The 16,120-nt window shown below is 47.9% G+C and overlaps 3 protein-coding genes across 3 annotated transcripts; 2 read left to right on the top strand and 1 right to left on the bottom strand.

Annotated features, from left to right (window-relative positions):
• Positions 1–242: 242 nt before the first annotated feature.
• On the top strand, positions 243–7,184 carry LOC128728684 (brefeldin A-inhibited guanine nucleotide-exchange protein 3). Its single transcript, XM_053822319.1, has 8 exons — positions 243–327; positions 443–576; positions 659–1,296; positions 1,361–1,675; positions 1,742–3,406; positions 3,493–3,928; positions 4,005–5,680; positions 5,744–7,184. Exons 1-8 carry the CDS (start codon positions 243–245, stop codon positions 7,044–7,046), a joined length of 6,252 nt encoding a protein of 2,083 aa, XP_053678294.1. The 3' UTR covers positions 7,047–7,184.
• A 796-nt stretch (positions 7,185–7,980) lies between these two features.
• On the top strand, positions 7,981–11,390 carry LOC128728944 (regulator of telomere elongation helicase 1 homolog). The gene is made up of 4 exons (XM_053822594.1): positions 7,981–8,214; positions 8,291–9,106; positions 9,187–11,104; positions 11,172–11,390. The coding sequence occupies exons 1-4, from the start codon at positions 7,981–7,983 to the stop codon at positions 11,240–11,242; spliced, it is 3,039 nt and encodes a 1,012-aa protein (XP_053678569.1). The 3' UTR covers positions 11,243–11,390.
• Positions 11,391–12,579: 1,189 nt separating this feature from the next.
• Positions 12,580–15,123, bottom strand: LOC128728943 (T-complex protein 11-like protein 1). The gene is made up of 3 exons (XM_053822593.1): positions 15,088–15,123; positions 14,159–14,211; positions 12,580–14,074 (listed from the first exon to the last, which is right to left on the bottom strand). Exons 2-3 carry the CDS (start codon positions 14,173–14,175, stop codon positions 12,580–12,582), a joined length of 1,512 nt encoding a protein of 503 aa, XP_053678568.1. The 5' UTR covers positions 14,176–14,211; positions 15,088–15,123.
• Positions 15,124–16,120: the final 997 nt, after the last annotated feature.

The following is a 16,120-nucleotide window of genomic DNA, read 5'->3' as shown; positions in this document are numbered from 1 at the left end:
CATCTACCCAGTACCATATGCTGGGCGATGCATCCAACCACTGTAGCATGCTGTGCTCACAATCCATTCATACTGCTGTTTAACTTTCGGCTCAGTGACTAGATACTGCTGAGTGTGACCCTCTTGCCATCAACACCGTCGTCCCCGTGCACAACCCGCTGCTCAGTTCGCAGAAGTACGTTGCTGAACAAGGGTGAGGCTTTGCATGTCACATAGTTTTTGTTAACTCCAACGCACGGACGATGGAGGAGTTGCTGTTGTCGATAGTAAAGGAAGCGACCGGTAGCAAGCTACAGAACCTAAAGCAAGCCGCCCAAATCGCACACGGTAGGTACAACACCTTGCATGCAATGGCGTCACGCGCCCTGCACTGCGGCCCGCTGGGCAATCAATACTGGACGTGCACATCAACACGACCTTCGTGATGGTTTCTCGTTCGCAGAGAAACTCTCCCGGCAGCATGGCATGCACCGGGATCCATCGTACGAGCTGCGGTCGGTTTGCTTCACCGCCCTGCAGATGGCGCTTGAGACTAAAAGGCCCAAGTTCATCACCTACGGGTTAAATGGACTACACGTATGTTCTACCTGTTCAGCTCACCAATCCACTCAACAACCAAGTTCACGTGACGGCTGATGGGCATTCTTCTCATTTGCAGCGCATCATCCGAGACGAGCGGTTCTTCTTCGGGCTGGAACCGGAAGATGACTCACTGTGGTTACCAGCTCAGCTGTTGCGTGCAACTGCCAGTCTGTCAACCATCGCCAACGAGGACACGGTCGTGAACGTACTGCGGCTGGTGCTGGCGATGGCCTGCTCGCAAACCTGCACCCTGAACGGTCGGCTACTGATCGAGGTGTTGTCCAAATGTGGCGAATGCTGGGAGAACGGTTCACGGGCAGTAAAGGCGGCATCACTCGCCGCTGGCAGTCAGTGTTTGCGGACGTTCTGCGCTTTTCTGAAAGATGAGGCTGAGGAGATCGTACGTCTAGATCCGACCGGGATCATCAGCCTCGGTATGGCGGCGGCTGTGTACAACGAGGTGATACCGGTGATGCAGTGGTTGTGCAGTCGATTGGTAGAACCTGCAACCGGCAATCCAAAGGCAGCTGACAGCGCGACGAACAGCTCGTTATATCTGATGGAGTGCATACTGACGCTGGTTGTTTCCCTACCGTCGGATGTACACGCTAATCCACATTTTACCGCGTTCTTGTGGCAGAAGTTCTGTCCCACGCTTGCGGCCACCATGGGCTCACCTGGGCGGGTTAATAAGGACAAGAAGTTCACGTACAGGTACGTACAGGATGCTTGAAGGAGTTCACAACATGGCTTAAACGCTGCTTTTGCCTCACATTAGGGACGCAATACATCTGATCGAGAGCGAGAATCGCGGTTTCTTCACCCGCCCTGGACTGGACGGGCCACAGGCACGATGTATCTATCTGACCAGCATTCAACTGCTTCGTATAGCGGGAGCTCAAGGTAGCCTACGACCGATGTTGGAGGCCCTATTCCATCGGATGCTGCTGTTGCCGGTGCCCAGCAACCGGGCGGAACCTCTTCGATATGCACGAGAAATCTTCAAGTCACCAGAACGTCTGATCGACCTCGCGATTATCCTGTACCCAGACAAGTCACAGAGCAGTAGTGACGATATGGCGTTGTTTCGACTGTAAGAAGGCACATTGTTGGGTGTTACGACGTGGCAATGAACATCCTTTCGCTCCTCTTTTTGCAGGGTGATTGACGCAATGGAGGAATGTGCTGCCGCCTGGCACCATGGAAGCGCATCCGTGTATGGAGCGCTTAGTTCTAGCGTCGAGTGTGTCGTCGCACTGCTCGAAAGTCTGCAGGTGTTGTCATCCGGTAGCTTCGACGAGTCGCTGCTCGGTGATCGAATCGCCGCTACAGTTAATGATCGGTATCCAGTGTTGGCAGATTCCGACTACACTGGACCACTGACGTACCAGTCGATGACGCGACTTCCACCACCGTATCGTGATGCAGTAGCTGAGCTACGGCAGAGTGGCTTCGAGTCGTCCTCTGAGTCTGATGCCGATGGTACCCTCGATCAGGCAGGCATTGATCCGGAGCTAGGATCGGTTGGATCAGGTGATACCGAGGGTCCAGAGGATGAAACACACTCATCTGGTGACGACGTATCCTCGAAGGCTAGCCAGGGTAACTGGCTGTGGTCGCACATCGAGGAATCTGCGTCAGGTGGCAGATCAGATGGTGACTGCGATCGGCAACATGCGCGTGAGTTCGCCTCCGTACTGGCCGCAGAACTTGTACCGTCTCTGTTGCGGCTCAAGACGTCGATTGAGATTGACGAAGCGGTGCAGGAGTTCGCCTCGAGGGTTTGCCAGCGAAACAGCACCACCAGAGGTGATGGCGACTATGGCGCACTAACCGCACTTAATGCGGACGGTATATACCTGGCCACCTACTCCGCACTGCTGCTAGCACTACAGCTCGTGAGTGGTGGACACTACGAGGAAGACGATGGAGGCGGTGAAGGTGACATCCCGAAACCGGTCGCGATTCCACTCACAGAGCAGCAGTTCGTCACGTCGGTGCAAAACTCTGGTATACTGGTGTACCTATCGGCGGCGTGGCTTCGTGAGCTCTACCAGTGTATCCTTGCGACGAACCCACTGCAAGCGATGGGCACCACCTGCCGTTCTGGTGACTCGTCAGCTAGCCACTGTGCTCTTCTGGATATGCTGCATGATGCCGGAGGTACCGGTCCAACTCAGATGCTCTCCGACTGGCAGAGGTTACAGTCGGTTGTGCGAGTCCACAGTGAGCCGACGGTTAAACAGCGAGCTGCACGCAAGATCGCTCGCCGTCTGCTAACCTGCTGCTGGGATTCGATGGTGGCGGTGTTAACGGCTGGGTTAGGCGAGGCAGGTGGTTCACCTACGACCCGGTTGGTGAAGTTGTCGAAGAAGACCCTGCGAGTGCGCAAGGAACACCGGGGTTCGGGTGAAACGCTGTACGCCCTCAGCCTGGATGGGTTACACGCTGCCGCAACACTGAGTAATGCGCTTAGTCTGCAACACCTGGCCGGTAAGATAATCAACCTGATCGCGTCGAATGTGTGTCAAAATGCGGGACCTAAGATACCGGCCAGTCACGCGCTCTCGATGGATGTGGTGTTGTCGGGAGGGCTTGAGTTGGGCTCGCACAGTGCGGACTGCTGGTTGCCGGTGTTCTCCGTTTGTCGGCATGTCACTCAGCTCGAGCATGATCTGTTTAGCTCACAGAATAGTGCTGCCAGTGTGAGCAGTGCCTCTGGGGTGGGACAGTGTAAGGATGCGTCGGATCAATCTGGTAAGAATGATGCCCAATCGGATCGATTGCATCTCTCGCCGTACTCCGTCGACGAGGATGAGACCTGGTAAGTGTTTGCGGGGGTTAACTGACACAGGCGGTATGCGGTACTAGTAAATCCGTTTCTCTTCTTCATGCTCATCTGCCCAACAGTGTGGACGTGTACAGCTTCCTCCAAGCACCGAACACGAACGCCAATATTAACGTCATCACCATCCTGAAGGCGTACTCCGGTAATGATGCGATCAATCTCACCCAGACAGACACCGCCAAGATGCTGTGCGCTTTGTCCCATCAGGCTGATGTGCTGTTCTCGGAGGCGGCTGAACGGTTGAGCTTACCGTCGCTGCAGCAGTTCCTCAAGAGTCTGTGCCGGGCGTCACGGGAGCAACTCTATCGGAGTGCGTCCCTAAAGAAGGGCAAAAAGTCGTGGTGGTTAGGTCGCCCGTGGAAGATGAAGAACGACTCGCTGCCACTGTCGCTACTGCTGCATCGGGTCGGTGACGTAACGTTGAAGGTTTTCCGAGGTCCACGTCCACTATTGCACGTGCTGAAGGTGTGGGCGATCACCGGACCGCACCTGATGGATGTAAGTCTGCTCTTCTGATGTGGAGATCTGTTTCCCTCATTGGTGTTCTTTTCTTTCTGCTACTGTCTCGCAACAGGCCGCCTGTCACAAAGATCGTAGCATCTCGAAGCGAGCAATCGAGTACATCCACGATATCATTACGGCGCTGTTGGTGGAACAAACCGAGCTACCGCACTTCCACTTTAACGAGGCGCTGTTGAAACCATTCGAGAACCTGCTGAGCATGGACTCCTGCGACATTGACGTGCAGGACCAGATAGTTGCCTGTCTGTACGAGATCGTTGAAGCACACCGAACCGAAATACGGTCAGGATGGCGACCTCTGTTCGGTACGCTACGCACCGCCCGTAACCGGCCCGTACACCTGTCGAACATCATCGACATCTTCCGGGTGTTCCTAGAAACCGACAACATGCTGGTGTTCGCCAATGCCGGTCTCGATTGTATTCTCTGTCTACTCTCGTACCTGGAGATCTCTGGTAGTGGTCCGTCGACGTCCGACCACGGGTACACCGGTACCGGTGAGGACACCACCCCGGCGATGCGTTCCGGTGACTTCCTGTACGATGCACTCAAGTTCCTCGAGCGCTGCGCGTCCATCCTCGACTTCATGTACAACATGCCGCAGTGCCCGAACCTGCACTCGACGTACAAAATCAAGGGCATCACTTACACGCACATAATTGACGCCAACATACCGAACTCGATGGAGAATTTCACGTTCTTCGGACAGGACTATCTGCAGAGCACGAACGAGCAGTGCATGATCAGCTACCGCTCGCTGCACATCGACAAGGAGTCGATCCGGAAGATCGACGAGCTGGACCGGCCGAGTGGTGTGCTGAAGGTTTGGTTCCTGCTGCTGGACGGACTCACCAACTCGCTGATCGTGTGCCCTATTGCACACCAGTCGCCGATACTGCAGTCGATCTTTAAGCTGTTCAAATCGCTCATGACCAGCCCGGGTGTAGAGTTCGGGTTCTACTGCATCAACCATCTGTTGATACCGATGATCCAGGACTGGTTGCGGTACGTGAACAAGGCGCAAAAGAATTGGGTGCTGATCGAGAAGAACTTTAAGCACTGCTGCTGCATGACCACCGACCTGGTGGTTGATTTCTTGGCCAAGTCTCAGGCACTGGAAACGCTTGGTGACCGTGTGGTGATCGGTGGCGAGTCGCTGCTGGGTTCCAAGGTGCCACCTCCATCAGCAGCCCGAGCTGGACACCTGCGGGCATCGACCGGTGGTAGTAAGTACCATCGGCACGCGAAACCACACGAAGACGAAGATCTGCCATCTAAAGGTGCGATGGGTTCGGCTCGACTGCCCAGCTCGGCAATTCTGGCGCTAAAACAACTCCTGCTGGTGTTGATCGAGTGCTCAGCCCAGTCACAGGAAACAATTGCACGAGCTGGTGTGTCCTGCATGAAGCACGTCATCTTCTCCGCTGGTTACCTATTCGACGAGGAACAGTGGGTGATCATCGCATCCGCTATCCACCGTGCGAGCATGGTATCGATGGCACCGTTGAAGCAGCTTATCTTCGCGTTCAACCGCAACTCGAACAGCTTTTACGGCGACTGCGCCAACGTGAAGGTGGCTGCACGGCGTGACAGTACACCGGATGAGCTGCAGCGCATCCACTCGCTTGCTCAGCAGGTGTTCCTGATGGATAGCCAGCGGGATGCGCTTGGGGGTCGCACAGTGGCGACACCACAGGAAGACAGGTCGTACTCGTTCCTGCTGTATCCGCTGCAGTGCAACGCACCGATGACTCCCACGGCGATGACTACGGCAGGTCCTGTACACACGAGTCTCCCGCCATCGTACGGGTTGGCTGTGGACTGCTATATCATACGCATCCCGTACCGTAACCTCATCGTCGGCATGCTAGCAAGCCAGATGCTGCTGCAGCTGATAGCGAACATCCTGTTGAGTGGTCTCTCGAACGTGCCGAGTGAGCTGAACACCTGCTTCTACACCAGCGGTGCGGAGACTTCGGGTGCGAGTGGCTCGACTAGTTCAACCCCTAACGGTGGCTCGAAGGCCCTCTTCTACTTGGGTCAGAACAGCAAGGAGATACTACTGCGGGCACTGCGCCAGTTCCTGATCGGTGCGGTTGAGTTCGACACCCGGCCTGGTTTGAAGTTCCTGATACAGAAGGTGTCCGGGATCGACTATGCCGCCAATCTTTACAAACAGATGAATTCCTCCTGGATCATCCACTACATGGCGCTGGTCGATATGTACTTGAACAACGTGCGCATCCACAGCCTAACGGCGGAAGACGTCCGGTATCTACTGAGCTCGTGCTGCGATCAGTACTCCACGAGTCTGCAGACGGCGAAAGGCGATGAAAAGTGCGTACACTACTTGCTGGCCCTGCGCGACCTGTGGGAACTGATCGCGGACCATTTCATACAGCACCTGGAGAACGACTGCGAGAGTAACTACGCGCGTAAGGGCTACAGGCAGTCAGATCCGAGCGAGGACGTGGGTTCGCTTGCTGAAAATCTCGAGTGTCCTGAGACGGGCAGTATCGTATGTTACGCGGAGCAAACGAGCGAAGAATGCAACCAGATGCAGGTGGGACTGAAGCAGAGTGATCATGGAAAACAATCGACCGGTGGTCTCAGGAAGGCTGGATGCTGTGACACTGACATCAGAGATGCCAAAGGCCAGCAGCACTATGCTCAGCAATCGCTCAATGGTGCGTCGCCTCAGGAGCAGCTGAAAGAGCTCGAATCGCTGTACCAGCACCAACAGAGCAAGTACGAGGAGCACCACAATCAACAGCAACCGGAACAGGCGGATCAACCAGTCAAGGGCACGCCAAGGGCAGATCTAACGAAGCCCGCCGGCTCGCCGGAACGAGATCGCCAGAAGCAGACGGTTCCACCCGAGATCGAGCAGCAACGAGCGCTCAGCATCCAAAAGGACGTATCGTATAAAACATCTGCCTTAAGACAGCTAATTGTTGCTTCTATTGAGTTGATCAAACTATTGCCTAGCGAGCAGTCGGAATTTTTGCAGCTTTTGCTCACACCCCGGATTCGGGAAGCTTTTCATTTCGTGGAGGAAAAGAATCCTTTCCTATCGTTGGACGCGCAACATTGATTGCCGCGTGGTCGGCGGTTTAAAAACGGCCAAAACCACGCTCTAAATTAGCGGCTTCAACACAAACAGAAAAGAGCAAACTGAACTACATTATATCTGCGACATATTGTGTATATACAAATCATATTATTGTATGAACCTACCATTCATGTTGATTGTAATCAATCGTGAAATATATTTCTCAAACATGTGATTGTTTTTTTAAGTCTCCTTTCAGTTATCCGAATATAGCTTATTTTAGGGCATATTTGAAAGGTACGCAGGATCCTTGATGCGTTTTACATATCTCTTTTTTATAGTACCAAATTTTTTATTTTGTATTATGATTTTACAAATCCATCATAATTGCTGAAATTCGAAGATTCGTAGTCAATGTTAAAAATACGTCAAAAAATTTAACCAGTTTTTGCAAATTGTCTTTGTTCGAAAAGCTTTTAATAACGAAATCATACCATATTTTCAACAATTAAAACTGTTTTAACATTTTTACATCAACACACGATGATTAGACAAATTGTAAAAACAAATTATTTAAATATTGAAACAAATGTCGCGATTCCACGTGCACGTTTCACATGGCCACGGTTCATATAAAACAAGGTAAGTTATTTTATAGTCATTTGCTTTGGGTGTGTGCTCACGAAAAGTACGCCCCAGCGTCAGTTCTGACACAGCAATCGTAATGTTATTGTACGTTCCTGGAACTCGCGCCATTTTGTCGTGGTTTTGTCGGCAAAAAGCTACATAGTTTATTTATTTCAACCGTTTGAGAATATGTTTGTGGTGTAAAATGCTTTAAAAATTAAAAAGGAATGGCTTCTTGTTCTGTTTGTAAATAAGCGCTCGAATTCTTTCACGCAACAGGGGTACATTAACCTCACAGAGTAAGAAACAAAGAAGTTAACGTCCAGCCCCACTGGGGAGTGCACCGAAAATGCCGGAATACGTTATAAACGGGGTTCCCGTTAGCTTTCCGTTTGAACCTTACGAAGTTCAGACGAATTACATGGCGAAGGTAATCGAATCCTTGCAGAAGGGAACCAACTGCGTGCTGGAATCACCCACAGGCACGGGAAAAACGCTCAGCTTGCTTTGTTCTTCCCTTGGTTGGTTGCTGCACACGAGATCAAAGGTAACGTACACCGATGGGAAAATCATGAAAATTCAAGTAACTCACTGCGTGGTCTAACGCCTGCTTCCGATATTAACAGGAAAAAGTGAATTTAAAAGAAACTCCCTGGCAGATGGAGCTAAGCAACTATAAGCTAGCTGATCGCATAACGGCCGAAATAGCAGGAAAGCTAGAAGAAAAACGAACCGGTGTACAGAATATTATTTACGCCTCGCGAACACACTCGCAACTATCCCAGGCAATGCAAGAGCTTAAAAACACGCACTACAATTTCGTGCGTTCCATCATTTTAGGATCGCGGGATCAGCTTTGCATCCATCCGGATGTGTCGAAAGTCGATAGCAATGCTATGAAAACGAACCTTTGCCGGGAGAAGGTAAAATCCCGAAACTGCAGTTTCTACACGCGTGTGGAGAACGTGAAAGATCGCTCGGAGATTGCCCAAAAGCCCGTCCTGGACATTGAAGACTTAATTACCGTCGGTACCAAGCTAAAGGCTTGCCCGTACTACTTGTCTAAAACGCTCGTTGAAAGGGCGGACGTTCTCTTCATGCCGTACAATTATCTGCTGGACGCGAAGGCGCACAAATCGAACGGGCTGCTTTTGACGAACAGCATCGTTATCCTGGACGAGGCGCATAATGTGGAAAAAATGTGCGAAGAGTCGGGCTCGGCGGATCTCAGGTCGTCCGATATCGCGCTGGCGATCGAGGACGTCACGTCCGTTATCAAGAAGCTGCAGGAAAACGAAGGCATCGCTAGCTTCGACGAGGATGAGAAGATGGAGTTCACCGTGGATGATTTGGTTTTGTTGAAGGAAATTCTGTTGAATCTGGAAAAGGCGGTTGACGAAATTCCGAGCACGTTTTCGCAAGGAGGCCAATCTTTTCCTGGGACGTACATATTTGACCTGTTTAAGAAGGCCAACGTAAGGCACGCGACTTTATGTACCACGGCGTGTGGTTTGGGAACTTAGTAATGAGTGTTTTTTTTTTTTTGTTTTCTCAGATCACAACGACAAACATAATGGCTCTCCTAAAGGTGCTGAACAGCGTCACAGAATACATAACCACAATGAGGGAGAAAAATCACTACTTTCGCAATGGCGTTGGTTTGCAGTGTATGGCCGACTTCCTAGAAATCGTGTTTTGTGATAGCGGCCCGGAATACCATCAATCAATTGAAAAATGTTTTAAAACGTACATCGAAGCGGAGGAGGTGAAACCGACCAAGGGGAGCCAGAAGCGAACGGACGGTTGGATTGATCCGAAGAAAACCACCACCGCAAAGGTGAACGCAAACGCAAAAGTGATCCATTTCTGGTGCTTTAATCCCGGATTCGGAATGCGCCGGCTGTTGGGTCGTGGCATTCGTAGCATTATTCTTACAAGTGGCACATTGGCCCCATTAAAACCGCTGATCAGCGAGCTTGGCATTCCGATCGATGTGTGTCTTGAAAACCCGCACATTATAAGTCAGAACCAGGTGTACGTGAAGGTGGTTTCGCACGGACCGGATAAATTTGAGCTGAACTCGAGCTACAGCACCCGTAATAATCCGCAGTACATCGCGTCGCTTGGCCGCACGGTGTTATCCTTGAGCCCGATCATACCAGGTGGAATGTTGGTGTTCTTTCCCTCGTACCATGTGATGAACAAATGCGTTGAGGATTGGCAGACTGGTGGGATTTGGGCGCAGATAAACCGCGTCAAACCCGTCTTCACCGAACCACGCACGAAGGCGTCATTTTCGTCGACGATGAACGATTATTACGCGCGATTGAACGATCCCGGAAGCAAGGGTGCCATTTTTATGGCCGTATGCCGTGGGAAGGTATCGGAAGGGTTGGACTTTGCTGATGCCAACGGGCGAGCGGTCCTGATCACGGGGTTGCCCTTTCCACCGTTGCTTGATGCTCGCGTGAAGCTGAAGAAGCAATACCTCGATAGTAACCGGACGCGTGAGAACGAGCTGATTACGGGTGATTATTGGTACTCGCTGGAGGCGTCCCGAGCAGTCAACCAGGCAATCGGGCGTGTTATCCGCCACAAGGACGATTACGGGGCGATCTTGCTGTGCGATTCGCGCTTCCAAAATCCACGCCAGAAGTCGCAGCTGTCCACGTGGATCCAAAGCCACGTGCAGGACACACGCAGCAGTTTTAGCTTCGGTACGGTAGCGTTCGGGTTGGGGCAGTTTTTCCGCAACCTAGAAAAATCACCGCTTGTGGCCAAACCGCGCGAGGTTTGCGTCAAACCGGAACCGCTCGATGCTGAGGCGGCTGAAGAACGGGTGGTGAAATACGCATCCCACTTAGCGATAACCTCCAACGGTGAAGGTATCAAGAAGGAAATTATGTCACAGACCCCGTTTGCGTTGAGTGACTACCTGCAGAAACCGGCCGGAACCGATTCCGTGGTAAACACCAATGGCGAAAGTGGGTCCTTTCTTGCACAACTCAGCTGTGGAACGTCCACGCTCAACATTGGCGACGCGATGGCATATAGCAGTAGTTCCGCACCCATACCCGGGCTAGTGACGCTACACAAACGTGAGCGAAACGCAAGCACCGACGGGGTTAGCGTTAAAGAGATTAAAAAGCGAAAGTTAGTGCTCGTTCCGGCGGATCCTGTGAAGTATGAGCATCCTTCCGGGGCACCGAATAGGACACACGCCTTTGTGAAAGCAGAACCAAGCGACGGTGATAAGTTGGACACTAGTGATAATTTTAGCAAAGCTGAGCTCCCGAAAGCACCGGAAAATCGGGTGCATTTTCTAATGGCGGTCAAATCTGCGCTCGATAAAAACAAGTACAAGGAATTCCTGCTGGCGATGAACCAGTACAGCAAAGTGGGTGATTTTCAATCATTTATGGAGAAAATTACGTTCTGCTTCAGCGACGCGCATTTACTTCATTTGCTTCAAGGTAGGCTGCGGGAATTTGAGTGCTTATCGAGTGTGCTATATTAATAAATTTTCTTTCCATTCATCAGCTATACGACGGTTCGTCAAAAATGAGCATAAACATCTGTTCGATGAGCAAATGAACAAAAAGGGTCTGTGATCAACCATCTCGTGTGTTGTACTTAGGTTATGCGATGCCGAGGATTTATTTACTGGTATGTCTGCGTTCTACGAGTACGATCACGCAAACGATTCTATTAATTCCATAACATTGTTGCTTTTCTAACATACCATAAGTGCTTATTCCGTGCCTGATTATGCTCTGTATGCGCATACGACGCACAATCTAACCGCTAGTTTCGGCAATCAGAGTAATCGGTTCATGATACATCCTTGCGGCAAAATGCCACAAACGTTAGCAAATAAAATTGTTTGGAATAAAGAAATTTATAAACCAAAACATTTGGCCCTGTTTTGAAACTTAAAATTAATTCCCTTCGAGGAGATATTCATGAACAGCTTAACATTTCATTTGCCCACTACAAACCATATAACACAATAAAACACACTATGTTCAAACAGTAATTGCACTTCAAAATAGAGCACCATTGGAAAATTTTATTTACAATATAAACCACAATCGCAGTTGCGATTGATCATACATTTTATTATTGTATAAACAAACAAAAAATTGATAAAATATGCAATTCTCGCTCAGAGAATTTAATACTAACACAGGAAGGGTTCACAACAGCAATTGTATTAATTGCGTCTAGTTTAGCGTTTCTAGTAACTATTTTGTTTTATTAATTGGCATGGAATAGGTTGGATATCCGACAATACTAAAATGGTAGAGTTCCGATGTTTATTGCTGTTTCGTAGACATATATTTAACGCATGATGAATTTAAACGAGATTAGTACGGCCGTACGTAAGCCCGACAATCACACAACCCACTAACAATAAGTGCTAAAATTAAAACAATACATCCCTTGTATGTTAAAGTAGTTGTCATTAGATGCACAAGGAGTGAAAACCTTATTGTTTAATTTAGGACAGAAGGAAAAGGAAATAAAATAGATCGCCATTCTGTGGATATGGTGGTTTTGAGTGGTTGAATATTAAGCCAGTTGAGGAGATTGATTAGAGTTGATTGCGCAGAATATTGCACACTGATGGGGTTGAGAACGAGTCAAATGCTCGTAAAATGCTACTTCCTGTGACATAGAAGAACGGATGGTATTGATAGATGATGGGACACACATTTTTTGGCAGTGTCGTATGGTGCCGAGTCAGTGCATTACGATAAACTGGAGGAGGATGAAGTATGAAAAACCAACTTATCAAATGGCATTAGCGCAAAAGCATATATTGCTATATGTTGGCAATAGGAAAAACAAAATTCCGATAAAAGCCGTTCAATCAAAGCTGTGTCAAATAATGCCAGTAGTAAGTAGTAATAATATGACTGATTATGAGTTAAAAAGAAGCACCCAATTAAAGCTCCTGCATGATCTGCTGATAATACTCCCCATGTACGGCGAAGTTGTGTGCGATCACTTTTTTAAACGTGTAGCTTATTTTCATTATCTCGTCGCGGTAGTCCAGATAGCATGGCGGGAAAGCGACTTCATTTTCTTGCTCCTTGACAATGACGTAATTCATGTACGTTATTAGCTTTCGCCACACTACGTTGTACACAGCGGACTGCCTGCCGTCGATTTCCAGGATCTGTGCCTTCAGCGCCAGCTTCTTCGACTCGTTGTTCGGCGAACCGCTCTCCTTGAAATGCTTCTCGATACTCACCAGCACCTGCAGCCACAGGCTTTCGAGCGTGTCCTTCAGCTCGGCACGCTTCGGATAGTCCCTGATAAGGATGTCCAGGTTAGCGGCCAGATCGCGCCGTATAGATATGTTGAACAGAGTCGGAACGCAAGCGCACGTCAGCTGCATGATGGTCGCGCAAATGCTCAGCCGCAAGGACTCTTCCTTCATCCGCTCCAAACGGTCGCAGTCCAGCTTTAAAAGCTCCGGACAAGGATGGTTCAGGTCCGGGTTGAGCAGCTCAAGATACGGCTCAATGAAATATTCCGGCATCAGCACGCTACCATCCAATAGGCGTACCATTTTCGTGCCCCGGTTCGTTGACGGGCCGGCCGCTTCCTCGGCGGTGCCCGGTTTGGCCAGAGAACAGGGCTTGTTCCGCTTCAGCCAGTCCGTGGTGGCGGGGAAGCGGTTGCCACAGAACGCCTGCAGTTCTTCGAACTTCTTCTTCTCGTACTCAACCGAATAACGTACGAATTCGGATCGTGTCGACTCGAGCACGAAGTTGGCCATGTCGAGCTTCATATTATCCAACACTTCCATTATGCCACGCAGCTTGGCGATCGGTTCGGTTATCTTGCTCAAGGCCGCAATCTCGCTATCACGTGCCGGTGAACATGCCATTCCCATGATTTTAATAACGAACTGCGAATTGTGTTCCAACACAGCAATGCCATGCTCTTCGGCCAAGCGATGCAGGTTATTTTCATCCAGCACGATTAGGATGGTTTCCAGCGCTCGGTCGTTGTTGCCCTTGAGCAACGATTTGAAGGTTTCTTTAATGTCGAGTAGCAGCTGAATTACCATGCCGAAGCAAGGCGGATCCTTCGATAGCTGTTCCCGCAGCAGATCCCAGTAGGCATCCTTCATTTTGGATTGCAGCTGGTAACGAATCGCGTCCGATTCTGGGGTTGTTGACTTTAGCGAAAAACTATCATTAATCGCTATTTCATGCACCAGAGCCATGTCCTCAAACGATCGTTCCAAATCGCTGAGCCGGACGAATTTCTCCGGTTGGTCTCCTACGGTGGGCATCACAAAACCAATATCCTTCGTGTTGTCGTTGGTCAGGCTCGCGTTCTCCATCAGTCTGATCAGAAAATCCATGATAATTTTTCTATTATCACCACCTACGGCGATGTCTTCTTTTTTCATGCGTGCGTCGCGACTAGAACACCAAAATATGGTATATTAATATCATAAAATTAAATGGGTACATTAGCAACCGAATAGATAAACATCCAAAACTTACCCAGTGTTATCAGGCATCTTGCATGAACTTATTGTTCGTGTATGTATCCGTTCCTAAAAAATTCAAGCAATATAATTTACAATAATTCAAAGTTCACCTGTCTCTTTTTTTTCTACACGCAATTGCGCTAAAACACTATGTAATCAGTTTGTTTATTTTATAACAATCTAAAAAAGCTGTTACAGCATTAGCGAACATTCGCCATATCCAAGGAAAATGATACCGAATAACTGATTTTTCAATTACATAACAAAAACCGATTCCAATGAGTTCACAAAACTTTCGTGTTGCAACCATCCGTAAAAGTAGTTGCCCGTTGGTAGGGATGTTGCAATAACCAAGGAAATAGATCGAGACTGCAACAACACGGGTGGTTTTATTTTTAAATTTTATGAAATGGACAGCACTATTGCAAAAGCTAGGAGAAACATTTAAATAAACACAAAATATTACTTTTCAAAAACCAATTATACAATCTTGTATACCGTTGGGGAACGATTTCCGTATTCAGCCATCCAAAGAACAAACCGAACAATGGAGCAGTCTGCATACAAGAAGCTTTCATTTTCACCATAAAAGGTGAACTCGATTGCAAGTGGTTTTTGCTCTAAAACTAATAGAAAAAACATAAAATAGCTTTGGGTCGAACAGCTCAAGCTATTAAATAACAGGTGGTATGTAATGAACGTTTTAATTGTGGTCAACACTCAACAACAACCTGCTGGATTTTAAATTACGCGTATTTACTACGCAATAAAAACAAAACTGGTGTCGCAAAATATGCAGTTTTACAGAGATAAATCTTTGTCTTTTACTTATGTAAACTGCTCGCATAAAATTAAAACCAGTTTCCTTATGATTTTGATACTTTAAAATACTAAACGCTTTCGTTTGTTCTAAGAAACTTTTTTGCTCACTTCGAAACTCACAGCGAAACTTTCACTACTTTACGAGATAACCTTTCACGGCCACTTGCTGCACGTCCAACTTGCTGCTACCTTCTGCATAATGTCGTCTTTGTCTGTCGTTTATATACCAGCGTCAACTGTCATCAGCTGTGAATGACATACTTGAAGGTTACGGTCTGGCCTAGTTCGTACGACACCTGTCAATGGTTTGCAGCCAGACAGCCGAAGCATTATGTAAATGAAGGGATTCAAGAATATTAACATCGGAAAATTAACAGTAGACGGTTTTGTTTGATTGCATAGTATTGATATATCTGTGGTGACCTAAATATATCTATAAAAATATCTCAAGTTTTAAAAAGATATTAACTCCGAAGTAAAAACGTATAAATTTTAAATTTTGAAGCAGAAAGTCGTTAAAAACATGTCAAAGCTAGTCTGCAGGCAAAAGGGAAGCATTTTAAGTTCTTACTTTTGATTTATTATTATAGATTTTTGTCTCAGGAAATTGTGTGTGGTAGTTTTGTTTTTTTGTAAAAAGACTATGATTTTATTGAAAATAGTTGTAGCTAATTTTATCATACATATTTTTTGAAAATATATTTTTCAACGTGAGCATCTACGTTTAACCTAACGTAAATAGAAATTTCAGAGGAAATCGTAAATTTTATTTATAGCATTCATTTGAAATTAAATTGTAGTAATACACATTAGTGAGAGTAAAGTGAAGAATTTTTCTATAGTGAAATTTCTTTTTTCTCTCTATAGTGAAGTATACGCCTATGAAAAATCTAATGCAAAACACATTTTGGGCACAATCAAAACGACAGGTTTATCTTTGGTATGACACGTCCTGGGGCAATATGCAATGTAACGGGGTTAAGCGTTACGTTAGCGTGTGAACAATGGGAATGAATGACGGATTAAAGGCAGAAATTTTTTGCTGTAAGTATAGATAGCATGTGTGTATAAAATCCAGTGATTTGTGCTATTTTTTATATTCTATTAAATTTGCTACGAAACAATTGCTTCTTAAATATCATGTGATCCATGT

The sequence above is a fragment of the Anopheles nili genome, chromosome X (genome assembly GCF_943737925.1).
Source record: "Anopheles nili chromosome X, idAnoNiliSN_F5_01, whole genome shotgun sequence".
Taxonomy (NCBI): Eukaryota; Metazoa; Arthropoda; class Insecta; order Diptera; family Culicidae; genus Anopheles; species Anopheles nili.
Note: the sequence above shows the minus strand (reverse complement) of the source record. Positions and strands in the feature narration are given on the sequence as shown.

Bases quoted from the DNA above. Each gene is read 5' to 3' on its own strand.
- LOC128728684 (XM_053822319.1), top strand. From the start codon at position 243: ATGGAGGAGTTGCTGTTGTCGATAGTAAAGGAAGCGACCGGTAGCAAG. The intron at 1,297-1,360 runs GTACGTACAGGA...GCCTCACATTAG, and splicing joins GACAAGAAGTTCACGTACAG to GGACGCAATACATCTGATCG. The intron at 3,407-3,492 runs GTAAGTGTTTGC...TCTGCCCAACAG, and splicing joins GTCGACGAGGATGAGACCTG to TGTGGACGTGTACAGCTTCC.
- LOC128728944 (XM_053822594.1), top strand. From the start codon at position 7,981: ATGCCGGAATACGTTATAAACGGGGTTCCCGTTAGCTTTCCGTTTGAA. The intron at 9,107-9,186 runs GTAAGGCACGCG...TTGTTTTCTCAG, and splicing joins ACCTGTTTAAGAAGGCCAAC to ATCACAACGACAAACATAAT. The intron at 11,105-11,171 runs GTAGGCTGCGGG...TCCATTCATCAG, and splicing joins TTTACTTCATTTGCTTCAAG to CTATACGACGGTTCGTCAAA.